Source organism: Odocoileus virginianus, chromosome 3 (assembly GCF_023699985.2).
Source record: "Odocoileus virginianus isolate 20LAN1187 ecotype Illinois chromosome 3, Ovbor_1.2, whole genome shotgun sequence".
NCBI classification, from domain to species: domain Eukaryota; kingdom Metazoa; phylum Chordata; class Mammalia; order Artiodactyla; family Cervidae; genus Odocoileus; species Odocoileus virginianus.
Genome location: NC_069676.1, coordinates 37,025,691 through 37,052,389, shown reverse-complemented (window position 1 = coordinate 37,052,389; position 26,699 = coordinate 37,025,691). Strand labels below are relative to the sequence as shown.

Genomic DNA, 26,699 nt, shown 5'->3' with positions numbered 1-26,699 from the left:
GATAAACCATAATGAAAAAGAACATATATACACACACACACACATATATGTACACTTGTATAACTGAATCACTTATCTGTACAGCAGAAATTGACACAATTTTGTAAATCAACTATACTTCAATAAATTTAAAAAAATAGTTAAGGAGTGCAGCTTGAGGCATTATATGACTGTAGAAGTAAATCCAGTTTTAAATACTAAGTGATAGCAATCCCAGAGCCTACTTATACACAGTACTTGAGCTTACAAAGTTCTGCACTTCATTTCAACGTATTCTCAAAAAAAAAAAAAATTTAATCCAAAAAGATTGAGAGGAGGGAACCTGGTGTTTTACCAGAGATAGAAAGTATTACTTTGGAGTTTAAAAGACATCTCCTGAAAACTTCAGGGTCATGAGCCTCATTATTAATGAGAAAACCAAGACTCAGGTAGAAAATGTATGTAACATCACAAAGCCAGGAGTGGCAGTCAGGCACAAAATACCCTAACTCTTCAGTGCTGGTTGACAATCCTGCAATGGTCCAGCCCTTTTCTCAGGGCTCCCATCACCTCCCGATTTCTTAAGCTATAAATGAGGGGGTTCATCATAGGAGTAAGGACTGTGTAGAAGACAGAGACCACCTTGTCTTGGCTTGGGGCCCGGTATCTCCTAGGTCTCAGGTAGATGAACATGGCTGCCCCATAGAAGAGGAACACAGCTGTCAGGTGGGAGGAACAGGTGGTGAGAGCCTTTCTGACAGCCTGAGCAGAGCGCATGTGGAGCACAGTTCTCAGGATGCGAGCATAGGAGGCCACAGTGATGGAGAAGGGAAGAAACAGCATGAAGACACAGCAGGCAAATATCACATTCTCAAAAATGGATGTGTCTATACAGGCCAGCTTTAACAAGGATAACATCTCACAAAAGAAGTGATCCACCTCCCTCAAGCCACAGTATGGAAATGTCATTACTACCACCATCTGGATCAAACCATCTATTATCCCAAAAACCCAGGAGCTCCCAACAATTTGGAGACAGATCCTCTGACTCATGAGGATGGGATAGTGAAGTGGGTGACTAATGGCCACATACCGGTCATAAGCCATGAGTCCTAGCAACAGCCCTTCAGAGCCCACAAGACAGACAAAAAGGCCAATTTGCATGCCACAACCCACAAAGGAGATGGACTTCCTGCCAGACAGGAAGTTGGCCGCCATCTTGGGCACATTGGTACAAACCAACATGAGATCCATGAGGGAAAGCTGACTAAGGAAGAAGTACATGGGTGTATGAAGTTGAGGATCCATGAAGATGAGGCAGATGAGGAGGACATTCCCACAGACAGCCATTATGAAGACCATCATGACTGCTGAGAAAAGAACAAGGTGAGTGGGACTGTGGGAAAAGATGCCCAAGAGGACAAAGTTATCTATGGATGATTGATTCAACCATATCTCCATGGCTCAGCTGATGTTCCTGGTAGCCTGAGAACATAGACAAAAATTATTGAATTGACTGACATACCTTTATTGGCAGAAAAGTCATAAGACCAATGGGGAAAAGAAATGATTGGTGCCCAAATCTCAAAAGAACAATGAGGTCTTAGATATAGAGAATAAACTAGTGGTTACCGGTGGGGAGAGAGAGGAGGGGCAATATAGGGGTAGGAAAGTGAGAAGTACAAACTATAGGTATAAAATAAACTACAAGGATATATTGTGCAACATGGAAATATAGCCAATATTTTATAATAACTACAAATGGATATAATCTTTAAAAATTGTGAATCACTATATTGTACACCTGTAATTTACTTAATACTGTACAGCAACTATACTTCAATTAAAAAAAAACAGTATGGTCTTCAGTTGCAATGAGATTTTTAAAATAACCCCAGGATCAGGGCCTCGATAAAAGTTGGCTGATAAAAATTCAAAGTAATATCCTCAGTTATCATCAGTAGAAATCCAAGAGCTTTCTTGTAAAATCTCTATAATTAATGTCTTCCACATGGATTGAACCATTTACTGACAGTCTGATAAAATTTCTAATTAATTTATTTGGAGCACATCAAAGAAATTGAATTTCTCTTGATTTTGGACAGGACTTTTTTTTCTAAACATGTTATATGGAAGGGAACCAGAGACATGACCTGATTTTACACTGACAAATTTCAAATCAAGAAATAAAAATTGTGCATATTTTAAAAGACAACACTGCCTTGATCATAATGATAATATATGAACCCAAGGAAAGTAAGATAAATGATTATAAGCAACTGAATGAAAAGCATTATAATATTCTGACCACAACTTTGTTGTCCTCATGTTCTCACCAGGATAACCTTGTCTTTGTCTTCAAAGTCATTTCCAGCTTTTAGATTTTACCCTCTTCTCTCTCATCAGCCACTTTGTTTGTAAAAAAATTTATTTATTTTTAACTGGAGGATAACATCAGCATGAACCAGCTGTATGTATATATATGTTTCCCACCCTCTTGAACCTCCTTCCCACCTCCCAGCCATCACACCCCTCTAGGGTATCAGTCACCTTCAAATACCACCTGTCGCTTTGTCCATCCAGGGTTGTACATCCAAGGCAGGCATTTTCATGGCTTTACCAACAGCAAAACAGTGCAGAATTTTCTCTTTAAATTTGCATTACCTGTATTGTGCCATATAGCAAATAACCCCAAATTTATAACTTGAAATAATATAGGAAACAATGATTATTTCACAGTTTCTGTGGGCCAGAAATGAGGGTGCAACTTAGTTGTCTCTGACATAAAAGGTTTCACAAGAGGTTACCCTGAAACTGTTAGTCAGGCTGCAGTATTCTCAAGACATGTGTGGAGGAGGTTCTACTCCAAGGTCACTCATGTGGCCGTGTCAGGCCTCCCTCCCTTTTCACAGGGCTGCTTCACAGCATGGCAGTTGACTTCTTCCAGGGTGAGTGGTGCAAGAGAGAGTGAGAGCACAAGCACCCTAGATAGAAGCCATAGTTTTATAACCAAATATTGGAAGTGACATTCCATGAGCTCTGCTGAATTCTGTTCATTATTAGTGGGTCGTTAAATCCAGCCCCCAGTTACTGGGAGAGTGACACACAGGGTATGAATATCATTGAGACCATCTTAGAGGTTGTGTACCATGACCGTTCACATTCCATCTCAAATTTTAACCATTGATATAAATAGACTGGACTCATTAATTTTAACAAGGGATCTCATCATTAAAAACTATGGTAATTTGTAATTTGCCTAGAGAATAAAGACTCAAGGATGTTAAGTTTGTTTGTCTATCTCTCATCAGATGAGAAGAGGTCTCTCTGCCTGGTTCTAGTGTTAGGCAATGTACAATCCACAAAAATAAATTCATCTGTTGCACCCCACAGTGCTCACATTCATGTTTCATTTGCTCTCACAGTGATCCTGCAATGAAGGCAGAGTGATGTTTTTTTTTAATGATAGACCCTCTTTTATAGATGAGAAAATTGAGATTCTGAGGAGTTGGCTGGATTGCCTGAAGTTGCAAGGTTAGAAAACATGGAACCAAGACTTAAGAATGGACCTTTATAATATAAGTTCTGGAAAGTTTATATCACATCACACTGTCCTTGTGCAAAAATATTCTTAGGAGGGCAAGTTACCTTGTCTTGGAGAAATTCTTAGTTATGAGCTTCCAATTCCTTTTTTAAATCTAATTCTTGGGTCATTCTAATAAGCCAAATGTTTAAGTACAGTCAATTATATTTCTTTGCTTTTCTTCTGCTTTTACACTATAAAAGTCTTTCTGCTGGTTCCTGTCCACAGAGCACACCTAACCACTTCTGGTTTGGCATTGCCTGATTTGAATTGACTTTAGCTCAAATTAATTGTCTGACTCGCACAGTCTGTAGCCTTCCAGCCCCTTCTATCCATGGAATTCTTCAAGAAAGAATACTGGAGTGGGTAGACATTCCCTTCTCCAGGGGATCTTCCTGACCCAGGGATCAAACCCACGTCTCCCGCATTGCAAGCAGATTCTTTATGATCTGAGCCACCAGAGAAACTTTTAGCAAAATAGGTGAATATATGATAACATAGTTAAGTCCATGTCTTATGAGTTGGTTAGTATAAATATAAATAGAATTCCCTATGGTGATTGTTGTTTAGTAGCTAAGTCGTGTCCTACTCTTGAGACTCTGTGGACTGTAGCCCACAAGGCTCCTTTGTCCATGGGATTCTCCAAGCAAGAATACTGGAGTGGGTAGCCATTTCCTTCTCCAGGGGATCTTCTCAACCCAGGGATGGAACCCCAGTCTCCAGCATTAGCAGATGAATTCTTTTCCACTGAACCACCTTGGAAGCCCAGAATTCCCTATACCTAGATGAAAACTAAATTACAGTTCTCAGCCTGTGAAACTCAGGTAAAGACCTGGGCAGAGTGCAATGATGATCGTGAGGCTGAGGTAGAGAAACCAGAGAATTCATCTGCTGCCTGTCTTTCCAAATGACAACAAAATCTTCACTGGCTCTCAGACACCCTTCCCAAGACCCAGACCTAACCTTAGAGCCAAACTTTCAATTCCCTACAGAATTTATGCAATTACAGTTCTTGCTGACAAACAAGAAACAGAAAACAACTAAGCATTAATTCTTATGTACATACCTCAGAAAAGTAATATCTTGTCTTTTTTTCATATTTCTTTAAAATGACACCTACCATCCTAATTACTCAAGCGCAAAATAACCCATGCTGGATGCCCAATGGGCTTCAGATTGAATCACTCTCCAGGTCCTGTTGATTTCCCTTTAATGGAGATGCTTGCTTTTTGCACTCCCAGGTGGTGTTAGTGGTAACGAACCCACCTGTCAATGCAGGACAGAAGAGATGCGGGTTCGATTCCTGGGTCAGGAAGATCCGTTGGAGGAGGAAATGGCAACCCACTCCAGTATTCTTGCCTGAATAATCCCATGGGCAGAGGAGCCACGGGCTATAGTCCACGAGGTCACAAATAGTTGAACATGACTGAAGCAACTTAGCATGTATGCTTGCTTTTTACAGCTGCCCTCTACTTTCCCCCCTTGTGTTACCACTGTATTCAGAGCATGCAATGAATGATCTGAATGTACTAGGTGTTCACTACTAGATACCTTTCTCTGAGGAAGAGGGAATGATGACATAATTAGTAGTATTTTCAGATATTTACAAATGAGAAGTATGCTCTCTGCAAATACACGATAGTCACCTTTAGGAGACATTTATGAAGGGTATATCCATCGACCTTACCTTATTATAAAGACAAACCAAAAGACTCCATGGGGTGTGCTCTTTGTGCAAAGACTCAGGGTGATTTCCTAAACTAAGATGGACCTGCTCAGATCCATGACCTGGGAGGCAGGTTGCTAAGCTGTGTCCAAAGAGGAGGGAGCATGTGTGACTCATGCCCAAGAAGACATGCCCAGGTGTCCTTGCCAACAATAACATCCAGGAACTTAACTATAAGTTATGATATATTCACTTATTTTTCTAAAAGATAAACTGTGGCATGCTAAAATTTTTAAGAGTTTATTTGAGCAAAAAATCAATTCCAATAAGGCAGTGCCAAACCAGAAGTAGTTAGGAATGTTCCATCGATAGGAATCAGTAAAAATCTTTTTTATAGAGAAAAAGCAGAAGAGGGAATTCCCTGGTGGCATAGTGGTTAAATATCTGCCTTCCAATGCAGGGGATCCAAGTTTGATCCCTAGTTGGGGAACTAAGATCCCACCTGACATCGGCCAACTAAGCCTGCATTCCACAACTGCAGAACCACGCACACCGGAGCCCATGCATCACAACCAGAAAGCCCGAATGCCACAACTACTGAGTCTGTGTGCTCCGAAGCCTGTGTACCCATGTGCCACAGCTAGAGGGAAGCCCGTGGGCTGCAATGAAAAATCCCACATGCTGCAAGGAAGATTCTGCGTGCAGCAACTAAAACCCAACACAGCCAAATAAATAGATATTTTTTAAAAGCAGAAGAAAAGCAAAGAAATTATTTGATTGACTACACTTGAGCATGTTGTGTGGGGTGGGGGCGGGTTCTACAGGAACAAATTGCTGTTCCAACAGCCTTTAATTGGTCTTGGCTATATCAAGCTTAACCAACAAACTGAAAAGTCATATCCCCCCAGCCCCACAACTCCCACCCAGACTCTATAGCTGAAGTCCCGTGCTGAGGATGCTCAGCTCTACCCACAGTGAGCAGAGACACTCAGCTACATGTACCTTCAACATGATGCACCACCAAACACCTCTTCTTTCTGCCCCCAATACAATACTATATAGTTGATTAATGGCATTTATCTCTCTATCCTGGAGGGCTCCCTTGAACTCTGATTCTCATATTGACTGTGAACTCAACATCTTTCTTCAAAGTCCAATGAGTTCATCCTGCCTAAAGTGGTCAACCTGAGCCCTTGGTCTCCGCTGGAGAAACACTCTTCCAAGATCAGTTCATGGAAGATCTGTTCAGTTGCCTAGGGAAAACACAGTGTATCCTTAACTCCTCTCACACATATCCCAACATCAGAAACTCCTGGCTCTTCTTCCAAAATATGCCCATGCCAGACCATTTCTCACTCCTGCCTGTCCCACCTGGACACATCATCATCACTGCTCCCCTACAGTGGAAATGGAAATGGCCCCTAAATGGACTTGCCTTCCCATTCCTTCCTTGCCCCAATTCTGTCTATTCGCCATTGGTGTCTATAGTACTGGGGTGAAGACATCTCCCTAAGAATAAAAGACAAAATGCTTGAAGAATGAAGCAAGACTTTCATATGGCTGGGCCCCTCCACTACCCAAACCTTTCATTTTGCTCTCCCTGGAATTCCCTCTGCTGAGGTTTCATTGGCCTCCCTTCTGTTCCTACCACAGAGTTCAGTTCAGTTCAGTCTCTCAGTCATGTCCGACTCTCTGCAACTCCATGGACTGCAGCATGCCAGGCTTCCCTGTCCATCACCAACTCACAGAGCCTACTCAAACTCACATCCATCACATTGGTGATGCCATCCAACCATCTCATCATCTGTCATCACCTTCTCTTCCTCCTCCTTCAGTCTTTCCCATCATCAGGGTCTTTTCCAGTGAGTCAACTCTTCACACCAGGTGGCCAAAGTATTGGAGTTTCAGCTTCAGCACCAGGCTTCCAATGAATACTCAGGATTGATTTCCTTTGGGGTGGACTGGTTGAATCTCCTTGCAGTCCAAGGGACTCTCAAGAGTCTTCTCCAACACCACAGTTCAAAAGCATCAATTCTTTGGCTCTCAGCTTTCTTTATAGTCCAACTCTCATATCCATACATGACTACTAGAAAAACCATAACTTTGACTAGATGGACCTTTGTTGGTAAAGTAATGTCTCTGCTTTTTAATATGCTGTCTAGGTTGGTCACAGATTTCCTTCAAAGGAGCAAGCGTCTTTAAATTTCATGGCTGCAGTCACCATCTGCAGTGATTTTGGAGCCCCCAAAAGTAAAGTCTGTCACCGTTTCCATTGTTTCCCCATCTATTTGCCATGAAGTGATGAGACCAGATGCCATGATCTTAGTTTTCTGAATGCTGAGTTTTAAGCCAATTTTTTCACTCTACTCTTTCACTTTCATCAAGAGGCTCTTTAGTTCTTCACTTTCTGCCATAAAGGTGGTGTCATCTGCATATCTGAGGTTATTGATATTTCTCCCAGCAATCTTGATTCCAGCTTGTGCTTCATCCAGCCCAGCATTTCACACGATGTACACTTCATAGAAGTTAAAGAAGCAGAGTGACAATATACAGCTTTGAGGTACTCCTTTTCTGATTTGGAACCAGTCTGTTGATCCATGTCCGTTTGTAACTATTGCTTCTTGACCTGCATACAGGTTTCTCAGGAGGCAGGTCAGGTGGTCTGGTATTCCCATCTCTTTAAGAATTTTCCACAGTTTGTTGTGATCCACACAGTCAAAGGCTTTGGCGTGGTCAATAAAGCAGAAGTCGATGTTTTTCTGCAATTCTGTTACTTTTCCGATGATCCAGTGGGTGTCGGCAATTTGATCTCTGGTTCCTCTACCTTTTCTCAATCCAGGTTGACCATCTGGAAGTTCACAGTTCACATACTGTTGAAGCCTAGCTTGGAGAATTTTGAGCATTAGTTTGCTAGCGTGTAAGATGAGAGCAATTGTGCGGTAGTTTGGACATTATTTGGCATTGCCTTTTTTTTCAGATTGGAATGAAAACTGACCTTTTCCTGTCCTGTGGCCACTGAAGATCTCAGGAAGACGTGGCTAGCAACTGGGAGCCTGATCACAGTTTGGTGGAATATGCCATCTCTGGGGCTGAGACTGGAGCAGATCCTTGCATTCTGGCTCTGGTTGTCGCAAGCCTACCTCTGCCTCCAAGTGGGGAGGGGCTGGTACACAGCCAGGTAGCTCTCCTTTGGTATTTGCTCAATCCTTTGTTCTGTGAGCAGGCCAGTCTGTGCTTTAGGTTGTTAGGTTAGAGCCTTTTGCGGGAAAGTTCTCTTTTCCGCAGTTGCAGTTTGGCGTGTTTTCTGTGTCCCCCCTCTATCCCCTACCCCCCGGTTATGTTGCCTTCTGAGATTCCAAAACTTCCCACAGACCCACCTGTGAGAGGGTTTCCTACTGTGTGGAAACTTCTCCTCCTCCACAACTCCCTCCCCAAGACAGGTCTCCATCCCTAACTCTTTCGTCTCTCTTTTTGTCTTTTATATTTTGTCCTATCTTCTTTCTAAGAGAATGGGCTGCCTTTCTGGGTGCCTGGTGTCCTCCGCCAGTGCTCAGAAGTAGTTTTGTGGAAGTTGCTCAGCATTCAAATGATTTTTTTATGAATTTGTGGGGGAAAAAGTGGTCTCCCCATCTTATTCCTCCACCTTCTTTTAGACACATCTACAAAGTGGACCCATCTTATAGACGCATCCACAGAGTAAGAGGATGCAAGGCTTCCTTTTACCTCCTCACAGAAAGTTCTTTCCAGATATACTCCAGCTTGTTCCCTTACATGCTTTTCACCATCTTAGCCAGATCTTCCTCCACATCTATTTAGAGTTGAAATTCTTTTTTCCTTCTCTTTGTTTCCCTGCCTTGTGTTTCTCATTGCATTAAACACCATCTGGCATGCTGCATTTAATTCACGTGGATTTGAGACACCCTTAATTTCCCAACTAGAACCTGTATTTCCTGATGCCACTTTTGCTCATGGTGGGATCTCTGGCTCTTAGGAAAATACCTGGCATATATTTTGTTCTCAGCACATATTTGTTGAATGATTAACTGTATTATGCAAAACAATTCAAGAAATTATTCTGGCATCTCACATGTTCTTTTCTTACACCCTAACATCATTCCTTTCTCTGGGTGTTTGGGTAGTGGCTTCATTTATCTCCCTAGAAATGACATAATAAAGCAAGTCACCTTTTGGGGGGAAAGTGACCTATATCCCTTCTCCTCCCTGCCCTTTTACCTGCATCTATCTTCACTCATCTTTTGTCTCCCTGCTTTAGAAAACTCTTCAACTCATCAATGTGCCCCTCAATCCAGACAGAGAGAAACAGAAAAGAAAAAAACTAATGAGATGTTAAGTTGGGAAAAAGGGAGAAGTAGATCAAAGGATAAGATTAAAAGGATGAGAAGAGACATAACACTGGAAGGTATATGCCTATCCCCTCATTTGCCAAAATGAAAATAGAAACTAATAGAGACATAAACTAGCAGAAAGAGAAACTGCTGATAAGTAGAAATGCATAAATGAACAGCAATTATAATAGATATTGCAAGGAGAGAAGGAGGTAACAGAAAAAAGACCCTCATTCACCTTTAAGTGGGTTCCCTGGAGGAAAACAAACTCAGCACACACTATGCGGAGTTGATTCCGGCATGAAAATTATTTCATGCTCCTTCCTTTGTTTGCACTTATTGAGTAAGAGAGGACAGAGAGGAGCGCCCCAGTTCTGACCTCCTTCCTCAGCCCCCACCAACTTCTCAGCCAGGCCGTGGATTTCCACATCAGCTGCAGACTCCCTGTGACTCTCTAGCTCAGACTGGGGCTCAGACAGAAAATAGCTCCTCTTAACAAAAAGAGATGTGGAGAAAGGGAACTTAGTCAAGGAAACAGTGGTGGGTAGATGAAAACAGAGTCAGGATCTGTGTATCTGAACTCACTCTGAATCCTGTCCACTTTCCAGGGGCTGACACCCAGGCTGGCTTGCAGAACTGTCTTCCACTGCCATGAAGTACTTAACATTGAACCTGAGTGAGGAAATTAAAGCTGTGAAGTCCCAGGAGAGCCCACATACTCCAGCCCTGGAGCAGAAGCTCCCAAGCTTACAATTAAAGAAAACTAAACAGGGAGCTTGGGGACAGGACCAGAAGAAGGGCTAGTGGGACAGTGTGATGAAACTCAGTCATGAGGTGGGCACAGAAGGGTCAGGGTACAGGAAGTTGAACAAGTTTCTTAGTGCTCTTTCCCCACCACAGGCACACTTCAGTGGTCCCTCAGTGACCTCCAGGATCTACGTGGGGTCTCTACCTGTCCTTTACCTGACCTCTAAAGCCAGTCTGTATCTACCAGAGGCCTATGATATACATAGTACCGGGTGAGATGTTGTGCTTGAATCAAAGGTGGAAACTGAACATAGCCCTGCCTTTCTAGTGGGAGGAAGAGAAAAGCACTCACTTTCAAGAGAATCAGATGATGGCATGGGAGTTGGGTGTCTTCCCAAACCCTGTCAGAAGTTTATCTAAGCTCAGTGCTCTTCAGTGTGGTCTAGTTATTATGCCTGTCATCCCAGTATAATCATGGATAGCACTGCCTTTCATTCTCAGGAGTGTCCCAGGTTGGATGATAAATTTTTAAAATTTTGTCTGTTTATTTGGCTGCATTGGGTCTTAGTTGGGCCATGAGGTACCTTCCTTGCAGCCTGTGGGATCTTTCACTGCAGGCCATGGGCTGCTCTCTGGCTGTGGCCTGTAAGCTCTAGAGCATGTGGGCTCAGTAATTGTCATAGGCTTAGTTGCCCTATGGCATCTGAAATCTTAGTTCCCTGACGAGGGATTGAACCTGTGTCCTCTGCATTGGAAGGTGGATTCTTAACCACTGGACCACCAGGGAAGTCCCTGGACAATAAATTTTATAGTAACTCTATTTTTGGCTTTATGTCCTGTAGAAATAGTTCATTTTCTCACTGGCCAATATGGTGACAATTCACCTGTCAAGTGGCTAAGTTTCCAAAGTTATTTGTTTCTTTTAAAAATTTTTAAAAACTATTTTTTTTAATCTTTATACTTTTAGGTGTCTGTATTATAAGCTCTGACACTGGTTATTTTGGCTGTTTGTGGTTTTTCTTCTTTTTCTGTAATGTGTGTCTGAGTTAAGCTTTGATTGCCAAGGCATCTACTTCAAAGAGGACTATATGGAATGAACACATTGCCAGCCATACTGCCAGATAAAGAGCCAGAGCCAGGCTGCCTCTCCCCTCTGAGGTGACTTTGTTTTAGAAATCCTGGTTGATTTCAATAATTGGTCATTTGGGCTGTTTGGTTTTTTTCTCTTCCTATGACTTAAATTAATAGTCTTCTGTTTAAATTAACTAATAAAGAATAAGCCCCTAAAGCCTAGGCACCTACTCTTTACCCCAATAAAAGCAGGACCCCAGGCCTGTGCACTCTCCCTCTTTCTATACATCCTGCCTTGCTGTGTGTTCCCAAGTGTGTTGTATAAGTAATAAAATCTCTATTTTCTCAACGTTTCCTGATAGTTATTGCTGAAGGACTTGTTGCAATCATAATAGGAATCACAAGGCTTGGCCCACCCACGGCATCAGTTCTTGATAAGATGAGGCCATATATTTTTTTAAAAACTTTTTATTTTGTATTGGAATATAGCCAATTAACAGTAGTTTGATAGTTTCAGGTGGACAGCAAAGGGACTCACCATACAGATACATATATCCGTTCTCCCTCGAACTCCCCTTTCATCCACCCTGCCACATAACGTTGAGTAGAGTTCCCTGTACTATTAATATTAATAGCTCCTTGTTAATATCCAATTTAGATGAGATCCGGAGCATTCAGGGTGGTATGACCATAGACTGGCTATCCATTTTAGATACAGCGATGTCAATCCCAAACTCCCTAACTATCCCTTCTCCCATCCTTCCTTCTGGCAACAATAAGTTCATTCTCTAAGTCTGTGAGACTTTTTCCATTTGGTAAGTAAGTTCATTTGTATCATGTCTTTTTAGATTCTGCTTATAATGGATGTCATATGATGTTTCTGCTGCTCTGTCTTCTCTGTTCTTCATACTTCACTCAGTATGACAGTCTCTAGGTTCATCCATTCTGCTGCAAATTGTGTTATTTCATTCTTTTTGATGGCTGAGTAATATTCCATTGTATATATGTACCACAACTTCTTTATCCATTCCTCTGTCGAGCTGCTTCAAAGTGGCTCTCTCAGCATAACTGCAGTGCCACCAGTCCCCTATTTGTCCTTGGGAATCATTGCTGGTGCTTCTGTTCCTCTGTCCTGCCCTGCACTGCTGGTCGAAACTTGCTAGGTAGAAGCTTGTGTGTATCCTTCTGCATTGCAGCGACTTGTGTGGGCTTCCCTCAGTCCCCTAAGTTCACCCTCTATGTTGCAGGGCTGTGTATACCTGTTTCAGCTCGCTGGGCTGGTCTCTGCCGAACAGGGCTAATGTGGACTTATTTTGGCTCCCTGTGCCCGCCCTCTGCGTTGCGGGGTTTATGTGCACTTGTTTCGTCTCACTGTCTGCACTCTTTGTCTTTTTTCTTACTTTTATAAGTATGTTTCAATAGCATTATAGTAAATATAAGATTCCATTCCAGCTTTAGAAGCAAGAAGTCCAAAGTTCAGGAGTCTGCAGGCCTGGTATCTTCTGAAGCATCCCCTTGACTTGCAAATGGCTGCCTCCTGCTACCTCCTCACACGGTCTTCTCTGTGCTGAGGTGATGATACATTTTTTATTATTCAGTTTGTTGATATTGTATACCACACTGATTATTTTGCAGATATTGAAGAATCCTTGCATTGCTGTGATAAACCCCCCTTGATCATGACATATGATCCTTTAATGTATTACTGAATTCTCTTAACTTTTGCTTGTCTGCAAAGTTTTTGATTTCTCCATCAAATCTGAATGAAAGTCTCATTGGGTAGAGTATTGTTTGTTATAGTTTCTTTCCTTACATCACTTTAAATATATTCTACCATTCTCTTCTGGCTTGCAGAGTTTCTGCTGAGAAGTCAGCTTTCAACCTTATGGGAGTTCCTTTGTATGTTGTCATTTTTCCCTTGCTGCTTTTAATATTTTATCTTTGTCTTTAATTTCTGTCAATTTAATTACTATGTGTCAGACACATAGTAATTGTTCCTCCTTGGATTTATCCTGACTGGGACTCTCTGCACTTCCTGGACTTGGTTAACTGTATCCTTTCTTATGTTAGGGAAATTTTCAGCTATAATCTCTTCAAATATTTCTCTAGGCCTTTCTCCCTTCTCCTTTTGGGACATGTATAATATGAATGCTGGTGTGTTTACATTGTTCCAGAGGTCTCTTAGGCTGTCTTCATTTCTTTTCATTCTTTTTTCTTTATTATGTTCCATGGCAGTGATTTCCACCATTCTGTCTTACAGGTCACTTATCTGTTCTACCTCAGTTATTCTGCTATTTATTCCTTTTAATGTATTTTTTATTTCAGTTATTGTATTATTCATCTCTGTTTGTTCTTTAGTTCTCTTAAGTCTTTTTTAAAACCTTTTTTGCATTGTCTCAATCTTTGCCTCCATTGAATTCATTCTTTTACCCGACACCCTGGATCATCATCACTATCATTATTCTGAATTATTTTTCTAGTAAGTTGCCTATCTTCACTTCATTTAGTTGTTTTTCTGGGGTTTTATCTTATTCCTTCATCTGGGACATAATCCTCTGTATTTTCATTTCAATTAACTTTCTGTGAGTGTGGTTTTCATTCTGGAGGCGGCAGGAATGTAGTTCTTGCTTCTGCTGTCTGCCCTCTGGTGGATGACTCTATCTAACAGGCTGTGGAAGCTTCCTAGTGGTAGGGCCGGGCCACGGGTAGAACTGGTTCTTCCTCTGGTGGTCAGGGTTGTGCTCAGTAAAACTTTGATCCACTGGTTTGCTGATGGGTGGGATTGTATTTTCTCCCTGTTAGTTGCTTGACTTGAGGTAACCTAGTCCTGGAGTTTACAGGCTCTATGTAGGGCTAATGGCAATGGCCTCTAGGAGGGCTCATGCCCAGTGGGTGTTTCCTGGGACTTCTGATGCCAGTGCCTTTGTCTCCATGGTGAGCCAGAACCAACCAATGCCTCTGCAGTGGACCTTCCAATGCTACAAAGTAGGTTTGGTTCAGTCTCCTGTGGGGTCACTGCTCTCCTTTCTTCTGGGTTCTTCAAAACAGTGTCTTTGTTATAGCTTTAAAAAATGTACCCCTTTTTCTTCTCTTACTTCTAGCTCCTACACTGAGAGTGATGTTCAGAAGAGGTATGAAGACCTGGGAACAGAGAAGAAAATTGGGTTTTAGCAAATTGATTTTCAGCACTTTGGCTATTAAAGAGTTGAGTTAGAGCAGTTACTACTCTCCTCCCTTTTCAGTTTTTCTCTTATCCTCCCTATCCTTCTCAAATTTTTCCAAAAATTTGCAGAGGAAGGAACATTCCCAAACTCATTCTATGAGACCACCATTACCCTGATACCAAAGCCAGACAAAAATATCACAAAAAAGAAAATTACAGGGCAATATCACTGATGAACATGGATGAAAAATCCTCAACAAGATATTAACAAGTTATAAAAGAAACAAAGTTGTAGGAAACAAAATTAATACACAAAGATCTGTTGCACTTCTGTACACTAACAACAAAAGATCAGAAAGAGAAGAGACAACCCCACTTACCACCACATAAAAAAGAACAAAATACCTAGTATAAACTTCTGTAAGAATACAAAACACCTGTCCTCAAAAACTATAAGACACTAATGAAAGAAATCAAAGACAACCCCAAACAGATGGAAAGATATACCATGTTCTTGGATTTGAAGAATCAATATTGTCAAAATGGCTGTACTATACAAAGCAATGTACAGATTCAACACAGCCCCTCTCAAACTACCAAGGGCATTTTTCGCAGAACTAGAATAAAAAAATCTTAAAATTTGTATGCAGAAACATAAGACCTCTAACAGCCTTGGAAATCTTGAGAAAGAAAAATAGAGCTGGAGGAATCAGGCTCCTTGACTTCAGACTAGACTACAAAGTTACAGTCATCAAAACAGTATGTTACTGCCACAAAAACAGAAACATAGATCAATGGAACAGGATAGAAAGACCAGAAATAAAACCATGAAAATATTTGCAAATGATTCTACGGACTAGTGATTAGTCTCCAAAATTTACAAACAGCTGATGTGGTTCAGTACCCAAAAAGCAAACAACCCAATGGAAAAATGGGCAGAAGACCTAAACAGACATTTCTCTAAAGAAGACATTCAAATGGCCGAGAGGCTGATGAAAAGATGTTCAACATTGCTAATTATTAGAGAAATTCAAATCAAAACTGCATTGAGGTATCACCTCACACCAGTCAGAATGTCCATCATCAAAAAATGTACAAACAATAAATTCTGGAGAGGGTGTGGAGAAAAGAGAACCCTTTTGAATTGCTTGTGGTAAATTGATTTAGCTACTGTGGAGAACAGTATGGAAGTTCCTTAAAAAACTAAAAATAGAGCTGTCATATGGTCCAGCAATTCCACTCCTTGGTGTATATCTGAGAAAAAAAATATGGTTTGAAATGATACAGACACCCCAGTGTTTATTGCAGCACTGTTTACAATAACCAAGAGATGGAAGCAACCTAAATGTTCATTGACTGATGAACAAAGATGTGGTACATATATACAATGAAATAATAATCATCCTTAAAAAAGAATGAAATAATGCCATTTGTAGCAAGATGGATGAACCTGGAGATTATCATATCAAGTGAAGTAAGACAGGTAGAGAAAGACAAATATTATATAATATTGCTTATATGCAGAATCTTAAAAAATGATGCAAACAAATCTATTTTACAAAACAGAAACAGATTCAAAGACTTCGAGAATGAATTTATGGTTACCAGGGGACAAGATTTGGGGGGGGGGGAGAGGGATAGATTGGGAGTTTGGGATTGACATAAAATTGCCATATTTAAAATTTATAACCGAAAAAGACTTACTGTAAAAAGTTTAAAATTAAAGAAAATGAAAAAAAAAGCTATGTGTACCTAATAATGTGACCTTAAGTAAAGTGAAACTTGAAAGAACTAAAAATAGAAGTAGACAAATTCACAACATAATGTGAGATTTTAGCACACTTTTCTTAGAAAATTTAGAATACAATAATAAAATACCAGTAAATGTATGGAGGACTTGAACAACTAGAGTACCAACTTGACCTAGTGAACCTGTGTAGAAAATTCCACCTAATTACCACAAAATACACATTCTCTTCAAGTGCACACCCAGCAGCTGCTAAAATTGATCACATGCTATTCTATAAAACAAGTCTTGAAATATTTCAGAGCATTGAAATTAGACAAATTTCAATATTCTTCTAATATTATGCTAGAAGTTAATTGAAAAAATATAAAATTCATTCATATGTATTATAAAGAATTAATAAACAGAAATCTCAGTTAGATAGAGTTGTGAGACAAAAAGGGAGAGCTTTCATTCTATGGCATGATAGCAAAGCCCAACTGGAAGAAGAAAAACTTTCCTGACAATGACTTGGCAGATGAAAAGCTATGAATTCTCTTTTCTCTACCCCTTCCAATTTCCTTTTCCTCTTTTTAAAAGTATTCTTCTTCCCTTTCTGTTAGGACACTTGCATATGGCTCCTCATGATTGCAGACCTTGAATTGCAATTTTCTGTTGATCATGAATAAATCCATCTTTGCTAGAGAAATATCTGGAGTTTATTTTCTTCAGGTCTTCAGTATATTCATATATATAGAAATTAAGAGATAAGCTTCTAAGCAAACTGCAAATTAAATAAGAAAGCAAAATGGAAATTTAAAAATATTTTGAAAAGAGATAATAAAGATGACATATCCAAACTTGTGGAATAGATAAAGCCATGTTTAGAGGGAAATTCATAACCTTAAATTACCAGACAGGAAGTTAGCCAATAGCAATGAGAGGCAGCACCTGTAGCTAAATGTCCAATGGTCATCTAATATGACCGAGCAATTTACCAGCCCTGCCCCAAATATGCCATTAGTACCCTGAAAGAGTCAGGGGGATGGAAAAATCCCCCATCAGCTGATTGGCAGGACTTTTCCAACTCCAGCACATGCACACACCTCACACCATCAAGTACTAAAGTAACCTTTGCTGGCCATTGGACTCATTAACTGTGCATAAATATTGCATGAATTGTTCTTGTTCAGTTGCTCAGTCATGTCCAACTCTTCGTGACCCCATGGACTGCAGCAAGCCAGGATTCCCTGTCCTTCACCATCTCCCAGAGCTTGCTCAAACTCATGTCCATTAAGTCAGTGTTGCCATCCGACCATCTCCTCCTCTGTTGTCCCATTCTACTCCTGCCTTCAATCTTTCCCAGAATCAGGGTCTTTTCTAATGAGTTGACTCTTTGTATTAGGTGGCCAAAGTACAGGAGCTTCAGCTTTAGCATCAGTCCTTCCAATAAATATTCAGGATTGATTTCCTTTAGGATTGACTGGTTTGATTTCCTTGCATCCTGAGGGACTCTCAAGAGTCTTCTCCAGCACCACAGCTCAAAGGCATCAATTCTTTGGTGTTCAGACTTCTTTATGTTTCAACTCTCACATCCATGCATGACTACTGGAAAAACCATAGCTTTGACTTATAACTATAAGGTAGAACCATAACTTTGATTATATGGATCTTTGTTGGCAAAAAATGCATGCATCTAATTATAGCTGACTGAATAATGGGGAAGATAAGCATAGTAGAGCATCTTGCTACACAACCTGCAGCTCAATCAAGACTCCATCAATGACCCCCTGGATGATTGAAATGACCTTGCTTTAGAAACTCTGTACCCCAGCCCTCCAGGGCCATTGCCTCCCTTGGTATGGCCTACCTCTCTCTTGAGGTGTTCTTTCTGTTCTTTCTTTCCTTATCATCAACAAATTTTCTTTCAATGGATAAGACTTCAGATTTTTTTCATCCTTCCCAAGAACCAAGGCCAATGGAAGGAGGGGTTTCTAGACTCTCCTCCACTAAAAAAGTGGATGTATTTAAAAATGAAAAAGGCAGAAAGTGTCTAATTTTCATCCCAGGAAGTTAGCAAAGAAGCATTACATATATAAACCTCTTGTATGCCTTTATATATATTTTTAAAATAAAAAACAAAAATTAGAAAATCAAGGTGTAGAAAAGTAGTGTTCTAACATGTGTAAACCTGGGGGAGAAATTCACTGTCATACTGGTTTTTAAAATAAAATATACCAAGAAAAATACAGTAATATTTGGGAGAGAATTTTTCTGTACATCCCTTTCTAACTTTTGAATTTTTAAACTTATTACTACCAACTCAGAACAAACAAGCTAAACATGAAACAAAATAATTACAGATGCAACTTGGTGTTATATGGTATTCCCTCTGTCTCAGAATTTTAGCTGAAACAAAAAGTTGAGGAGAATGGATAATCAATTCCCAACATTCAAAGAAGAATCAAACTGTAGGGGCAGGATTTACCCATGTGTGGTTCCAGATAGGCTCCATCACACAAGTTAGTGACAATTCCTTCAATCTGTGTCCCACAGGGGTTGACTGATCAAGTGGAGAGACTGGGTCACAGAGAGACTGAATATATCTCTCTGAGATGACTTCTGATGAAGAAAGAACCTGTGGAGGGAAGAGGTGTGATATTTTCCAAGAGTTGTCTACCCTAGTTATTGGCTAGACTTGAGTCATCTTGAAAGGGAAACGGGCCCTAATGTTTATTAAAGGCACAAAATTTAATTGTTTCTTGTTGTTCAGTCGTTGTATCCAACTCTGTGACTCCATGAACTGCAGCATGCCAGTCTTCCCTGTCCTTCACTATCTCTCAGAGTTTACTCAAAATCATGTCCATTGAGTCAGTGTTGCCATCCAAAAGATGTTGAGCAGGCATCTTTTCATGTGCCTATTGGCCATCTGTATGTCTTCTTTGGAGAAATATCTAGATCTTTCATCAATTTTTTGATTGCTTTTCTGATATTGAGCTGTATGAGCCATTTGTATATTTTGGAAATTAATTCCTTGTTGGTCATATCATTTGCAAATATTTTCTTCCAGTTCATAGGTTGTCATTTTGTTTTGTCTATGGTTTCCTTTGCTGTGCAAAAGTTTATAAGTATGTCCAATTTGTTTACTTTTGCTTTTATTTCCATTACTCTAGAAAGCAGATCCAAAAAATATTTCTGCAATTTGTGTCAAAGAGTATTCTGCCTACATTTCTTCCAGAAGTTTTATGATTTCTGATCTTATGTTTAGGTCTTTAATCCACTTTGAATTTGCTTTTGTATATGTTAGGGAATGTTCTAATTTTATTCTTTTATATGTAGTTGTGCAATTTTCCTTGCCTTACTTATTGAAGAAGATATCCGAATGGGAGCCTTGCTGAGTAGAATATTCTTGGTTGTAGGTTTTTTTTTTCCTTTTCATAACTTTAAATATACTATGCCACTCCCTTCTGTCTTACAGAATTTCTGCTGAAAAGTCAGCTGGTAATCTATAGAAATTCCCCTGTATATAACTTCTAGCTTTTCCCTTGTTGCTTCTAATCTCTCTTTAGCTTAATTTTTGCCATTTTAATTATGTTGTATCTTGGTGTGTTCCTCTTTGGGTTAATCCTGTTTGGATCTCTCTGTGCTTCCTGGACTTGGACGTTTGTTTTCATTCCCAGATTAAGGAAGTTTTCATCTCTTATGTCTTCAAATATGTTCTCAGCCCCCCTTTCTCTCTCTCTCCTTCTGAGACACCTATAATGGGAATATGAGTGTACATGGTGTTGTCCCAGAGGTCTCTTAAACTGTCCTCATTTATTTATTTTTTTTTCAATTTCAGTGATTTTCACTACCGTCTTTCTAGCTCACCGACCTGTCATTTAGTCTACTGTTGATTGCTTCTAGTGTATTTTTCATTTCATTTGCTGTATTATTCATCTTTGGTTGCCTATATTTTCTAACTTTTGTTCAAAACTTCTACTGTCTCACTCTGTGCTTCCATTCTTCTCTTGAATTCTGTTATCATGTTTGTGATCATCACTCTGAACTTTTTCTTATATAAATTTCCTGTCTCCACTCACTTCGTTTTTCCTCACAAGAGCTTTATCCTGTTCCCTCATTTGGAACATGTTCTTCTGTCTACTCATTTTGCCTAAACTGTTATCTTTATTTCTATGTATTTCATAAGTTAGTTATGTGTTTTGACCTTGGATAAGTGAACTTTTGTAGGGGATGTCCTATGTATCTCAGCAGTGCACTCCTGTTTTGTTACCAGAGCTCTAGTGGTCCCTTCTGTATGAGCTGCATGGGTTTTTCTGTACTGATGAGCTGACTACTGGGTCTGGTAGACTCGGTTCACCCCTGGCCCGGTTGGCTGTCAGGCTTTGCTTTGTGCAGATGGTGCATGCTGATGGTAGGCAAGGCCAGGTCATGAGGTGGCTTGCTGCATAACCCCATTGGACCCCAGGGCTATTGTGGGCTAACTGGTGAGCAGAGTCAGTGTCTAAGAGATCCTAGGGCTGGTGTCTGTTCACTAGTGAGTGAAGCCAGGTCCTGGGATTAGTGCCGGACCACTGACAGAGTTGGGTCCTGGTGTCTTGCTGCAGGGCACAGGGGTCCCAGGGCTGGTATCACACTACTGGTTATTGGAGCTGGTTCCCGACAGAGCTTTCTGTAGGGTCTGGGGTGTTCCAAAGCTTGTGTTGGCCTGGTGATGAGTGGAGCCAGGACCCAAGTGGTCTCAGAACAGGATCTGGCCTGCTGACGGGTGGCCTGAGTCCCTAGACTGTAGGCCTGTGATTGTCCTACAGATCTTATTCACTTGCTCTTGGGTGAGGCTGGTCCCAAGGCTAGAGCAGTCTTGTTGTTTTAAGTATTCTTTTTATCTTTATGCTTCAGTCTGAATATTTTCTACTGGTACTAGTCCTATATTCAGCTGTGTCTATTCTGGAGGTAAATGAATGTATTTTGTTTGTAATTTTATCTAATATGTTTTTCAGCTCTCAAATTTCTATTTTCTAAAAATTGATCCCAAGTCTCTAGTAAAATTATCCACCATGTGACTTATAAATAATGGTTATTTCAAAGTCCATTTCTTATAACTCCTACACCTGAATCTCCTATATGTCTGCTTCTATTGCCTATTAACATTTTCTTTTTTGTTTATTTGATCTCATCTCCTGAGATGCTGGGTAATTTTATTAACTGTAGAAATAATTTGAAGGTTGTTACTTTCTAAAAAGAGAATTTGCTTTTGTTGACCATTAAAGTTGAGAAGATCACCTTAATATGATCTAAAATTGGACTGATTCAAAACTGTATTTTTGTCTTTGTGAGAGCTCATCTCTTCCTAGCTCACCATTGTTTGTAGTGTATGTCCTTTACAACATTCCACCTGAAAGACTGTTTTTCTCTTTAAAATTTTTTTAGAGGAGGAGAATAACTGCCTCATTGCTAAGCCTTAACACCTATTTTTGGATCTCCAGCACATCAGACCCCCAAACTCTGCTCAACTCCTAACCTTTTAGTCTCTGTTTTATGCTCAGTTTCTCACCTTCTGAACCTTATGCTATTTATTGATCAGCAGACACCTCAAGAGGAAAAGGTCATATAAAACTGAATTCACCCTAGCATGCTTCCCTTTTCTCTATAATTCTGCTCCCTGAGTCTTGGCTGTCTTGATTTATTTCTGATGCTTTCAAATTTCTTTTTTATTTTGTCCAGATTTTCCAATTTTTTTGACAAATAGAAAGTTCAATATAGAAAAAATATTTAATTTTGCTTAATTCTGTTAAGCATTTATTTGATACCAAAGTCAAAAGTATCCTTGATATCTATAATGGAATGAATGTTTGTGTCTCCCCAGAATTCATGGCAACCCACTCCAGTGTTCTTGCTTGGAGAATCCTGTGGACAGAGGAGCCTGGAGGGCTGCTGTCCATAGGGTCACACAGAGTCAGACATGACTGAAGCGACTTAGCATACATGCATGCATTGGAGAAGGAAATGGCAACCCACTCCAGTATTCTTGCCTGGAGATCCCAGGGACAGAGGAGCCTGGTGGGCTGCCGTCCATAGGGTCGCACAGAGTCAGACATGACTAAAGCGACTTAGCAGCAGCAGCAGAATTCATGAGTAATGTTCTAATCCCCAGTATGACTGTATTTGGTGTAAGGAAGCAATTAAGATTAAAGGAGTTCATAAGGATGGGGTTTTTATCTGATAGAATTAGTGTCCTTATAGGAGGAGATACCAGAGAGCTTATTCTTTCTCTGCACATGCTCAGAGTTTTGAAAGATCATATGAGAAAAAAGTCACTATCTTCAACCCAGGAGGAGTGCCTACAAGCGGCATTCTACCAAAAACTTAATCTTGTACTTCCAGAACTGTAAGAAAACTAATTTCTGTTGTTTAAGCCACACAAACTACTTTGTCACAGAAGCCTGAGCAGATGAATACAGCATCCATCACTCAGAGATCACCAAGACCACATTTATTGTCAAAGTTGGAGATTGCATTTCTGATCAGGGATTGAAGTGTTTCTTAGGATTCAGTGTGTCTCACATTAAAAGAAAACCATTTAGAAACAAAGCAGAAGTTACCTTGTGTGACAATTTCATTAACAATTTTGTAACAAGCTCCTCTTACACTCTCTCACTAAAGACCCCTCTGTTCTCCCTGTTACATCAAACATTAACTAGCCTAACTCAGTTTGACTACAGTGGCGTTTTATTTCTCTGCTCCCTGATTGAGAGGGGACTCAAAAGTTCTCCTTCTTGGGTACACTCCTAGAAAGGGGACTGGCTTTTCAACTTCCGGATGGAGGCTCACTAACTACAAACACTCATGGGTCTGCTTCCATGGAACTGACCAGGTGACAGATCTTCAAGAAGTTGACACGTGTTTATCAGGGAGACTGTGTATGTAGTTGAATGTAGAACTGGTGCTTGGAGAATTCTGAAGTTGTGAAATAAGATGGAGCAGCTCATGCTTGTAAGAAAAGGACAAAATGCACCAGCAGTCTAGGGTCAAGATGACTAGATTGCTTGTTTGTCAAGTAGATATTTTGTGAGGCCACCATCTCAAACCTTCTTAGAAAACTCTCTTCTGAGAGTGGTCTGTGTGAAGGACTGAAAGGAAACTGCCAGGGTCAGGAAATGAGGGAGTCACAAGAGATCAACTGGAGACAGTCTGCCCTTATCAGGGAACTGTCCCTGCAGCGCTCTCAGAAGGTGGGAAGGCATTCAACATCTATTAACATGCAGGAGTGATAGAGAGACAGACAGGCACATAGACAGACAAGCAGACAGATCACACACTGGACTTTAGATATCTCACTGAAGATGACACTGATATATACCCAACAGGTTTCTCCAGTGCCCCCCTACATACATGATCTTCCCTTAAATCCTAGAAAACCAAATAAGGAAGAAAGACCTCTAAGTATCAAAATGAAAGGAGCAGGATAAAAAGGAAATGGCAAGCTACTTCAGTTTTCTTGCCTGGAGAATTCCATGGACAGAGGAACCTGGCTGCATAGTTCTTGGGACCACGAGAATCGGACATGACTTAGTGCTATCTTTCTTTTCCACTCTTCCCTCTTGTGGGTCCCCAAGCTCCAATCAGATCTGAAGTGAGCAGAGATCATGGGCAAGGTTTTTAATTTGGTGAGAGATTTAAGATATGACTTGTATCAAGCTGGATCTTAGCCTACTTGAAAGCTGGTCTTGATTAGCTAAGTGGAGATAGGCTTCTACCTGAAAGTGGACCAGACAGCTCTGGGATTAGCTTGAACTCCATGAAAGGTGGTGAAGGATTTTCCAGGAATGAAGGCGGTCCTAGCTATACATAAAACTGTTTTTTGGTTGTATGCAATCATGTTTCACCCAATCTCTATGTAGTTTAAATAAACAGCAACATAATAGATTTCACAGGGTACAACAAATTGCGAGTTGTATGGACAATACACTGTATGAGCTCAGAGAGGCTGAAAGGGTGTGGAATGAATTTTTAGAAGGGGAGAATAGTAATGAAGAGTTTTAGATGGGTCTTTATAGAATAAATTGTTTCAGTAGGAAAAGACAAAGCAGACAAAATAATTTTCAATGGAAGTTTAACTTGAGCAAAAATATGGAAGTTGAAAAACTTCAAGTACTTATAGGAAACCAGAGTATGTCAGCATGTTGAGGACAACGACAGAGAAGGAGGCTGGAGCAGAAGGGTATGAATGACTGTATGGAATTTCTTAAAAAAACAGTTTACTGCCCCTAGAAGTAGCCTGACAGAGGTCTGTTTTTTTCTAGGTCTCTCTGTCTCCACCTCCCTGTGTCTTCCCAGCTATCTTTGCAATTCCCCTTTCTCTCAGCCTTCTGAGCTAATCTGTTCTTTCTGTGCATCAACCTCCAACCGAAGGCCCCAAGAGCTTTGTGTGGCAGATAAAATGTATTTATTACTGTTGTGAAAATTAAATAAAAATCAGTCATACTTCAAAGAGTTAAAGAATATCAATGCATATATATGGAATTTAGAAAGATGGTTACGATGACCCTATATGTGAGACAGCAAAAGAGACACAGGTATGAACGACAGACTTTTGGACTCTGTGGGAGAAGGCGAGGGAGGGATGATTTGAAAGAATAGCGTTGAAACATGTATATTACCATATGTGAAATAGATCGCCAGTCCATGTTCGATGCATGAAATAAGGCACTCAAAGCTGGTGCTCTGGGACAACACTGAGGGATGGGATGGGGAGGGAAGTGGGAGGGGGGGTTCAGGATGGGAGACACATGTACACCCATGGCTGATTCATGTCAATGTATGGCAAAAACCACTACAATATTGTAAAGTAATTAGCCTCCAATTAAAATAAATATATAAATTCAAATAAAGAAGTTAAAGAAAAACATAAATTGACCTAGGCAATTTGGTTTCCAATGAATTGGTCATTTTGAAATTGATTTCATGGGACATAAAGGCAAAATTAAAGTGACTATTAACTTATCATCAAACCTGGGGCATCCTTGAGAGTGAAAGAAAGTGCTGTCCATGATTATACTGGGATGACAGACATAATAATGAAATCACAGGACTGCTCACAGAAAAAGTGTGAAAGACACTGATTTGATAAGGTTTGGGATGACACCCAGCTCCCATGCCACCATTCATCTCTTGAAGATGAATGCTCTTTTTCCCCTCCCATCAGGTTATAAACTTCTTAGGGCTAGAATTGTGTTCAGTCCCCACCTTTGATTCAAGTGTAACTGTTCACTCAGTGCTCTGTATTTCATGGGTTCTCAATAAATGTATATTGACTTCATGGGGAAGGAAAAAAAAAAAAGGATGTGTGGATTGTGGGATGCAGAAAAAGCCTATCAGGAAAGCCAAGGGTGGAGACCCCATGAGAGACCTCAGGGTCACTGGGGAAATGTGGAATTTGTCTGTGATGGAGGTTAGAGCACCAAGAAACTTGCCATTTCCTGTGTCCCAGCTGCCCTGTGCCTCTCTAATGGCCAGGTTTCCTCCCTCCATCCCGCTGGCCTTCTTCTGGTCTTGTCCCCAAGCTCCCTATTTGGTTTTCTTTAATTATAAGCTTGGGAGCTTCTGCTCCAGGCCTGGAATTTGTGGGCTCCTCTGGGACTTCACAGTTTTAACTTCCTCATTCAGGTTCAGTGTTCAGTATTTCACAGGCAACAGGAGACAGTTCTGCAACAAGGGCAGCGAGGCAGCCCATGGAATGTGGACTGGCATCAGAGGGTGGGCTCAGATACACAGATCCTGACTCTGTCCGCATCTGCCCACCACCATCTCCTTGACTAAGTTCACTTTCTCCATATCCCCTTATGCTAAGAGGAAGCTGTTGTCTGTCTGAGTCTTGTTGTGTGAGCTGAGAGTCACAGGGAGACTGCACCAACACCTCAGCCTGAGTCTGGCTGAGAAGTTGGTGGGAGCAGAGGAAGGAGGTCAAAGTGGGGAAGGGTCTCCTTGCTGTGTGCTCTGACCCAGTAAGTACAAATAAGAAAAGGGCAATGAAATGATTTTGACACTGGAATCTCTGCCATAGGGTATCTGCTGAATTTTTTTTCCTTCAGGGAACCCACTTATAGGTGAGTGAGGATCTCTTCCTATGACCCTTCTTCTCTCCTCTTTCCAGTCCCTGTTACTAATTGCTGGTCATTTCACGTTTCTGCTTAAATATCATTTTTTCTTCCCACTGTTGTCTGTCTCCTTCAGCTTTTTTTCCCTTTGGAGTTGGTGGTGGGCATATACCTTTTAGTGTTATGTGTCTTTTCTGGCTTTCTTCTAGTCCTTTTCTTTTTAAAAATTGTTTAGTTTTAATTGGAGGATAATTGTTTTGCAATATTGTATTGGTTTCTGCCATACATCAACATGAATCAGCCACAGTACCTCTGTGTACC

General features: G+C 40.6%; 1 protein-coding gene across 1 annotated transcript; it reads right to left on the bottom strand.

The window, feature by feature from the left end:
• Positions 1-492: 492 nt before the first annotated feature.
• On the bottom strand, positions 493-1,440 carry LOC110148178 (olfactory receptor 2V2). Its single transcript, XM_020910088.2, has one exon. It carries the CDS (start codon positions 1,438-1,440, stop codon positions 493-495), a length of 948 nt encoding a protein of 315 aa, XP_020765747.2.
• Between the last annotated feature and the right edge of the window lie 25,259 nt (positions 1,441-26,699).

Bases quoted from the DNA above. Each gene is read 5' to 3' on its own strand.
- LOC110148178 (XM_020910088.2), bottom strand. From the start codon at position 1,440: ATGGAGATATGGTTGAATCAATCATCCATAGATAACTTTGTCCTCTTG.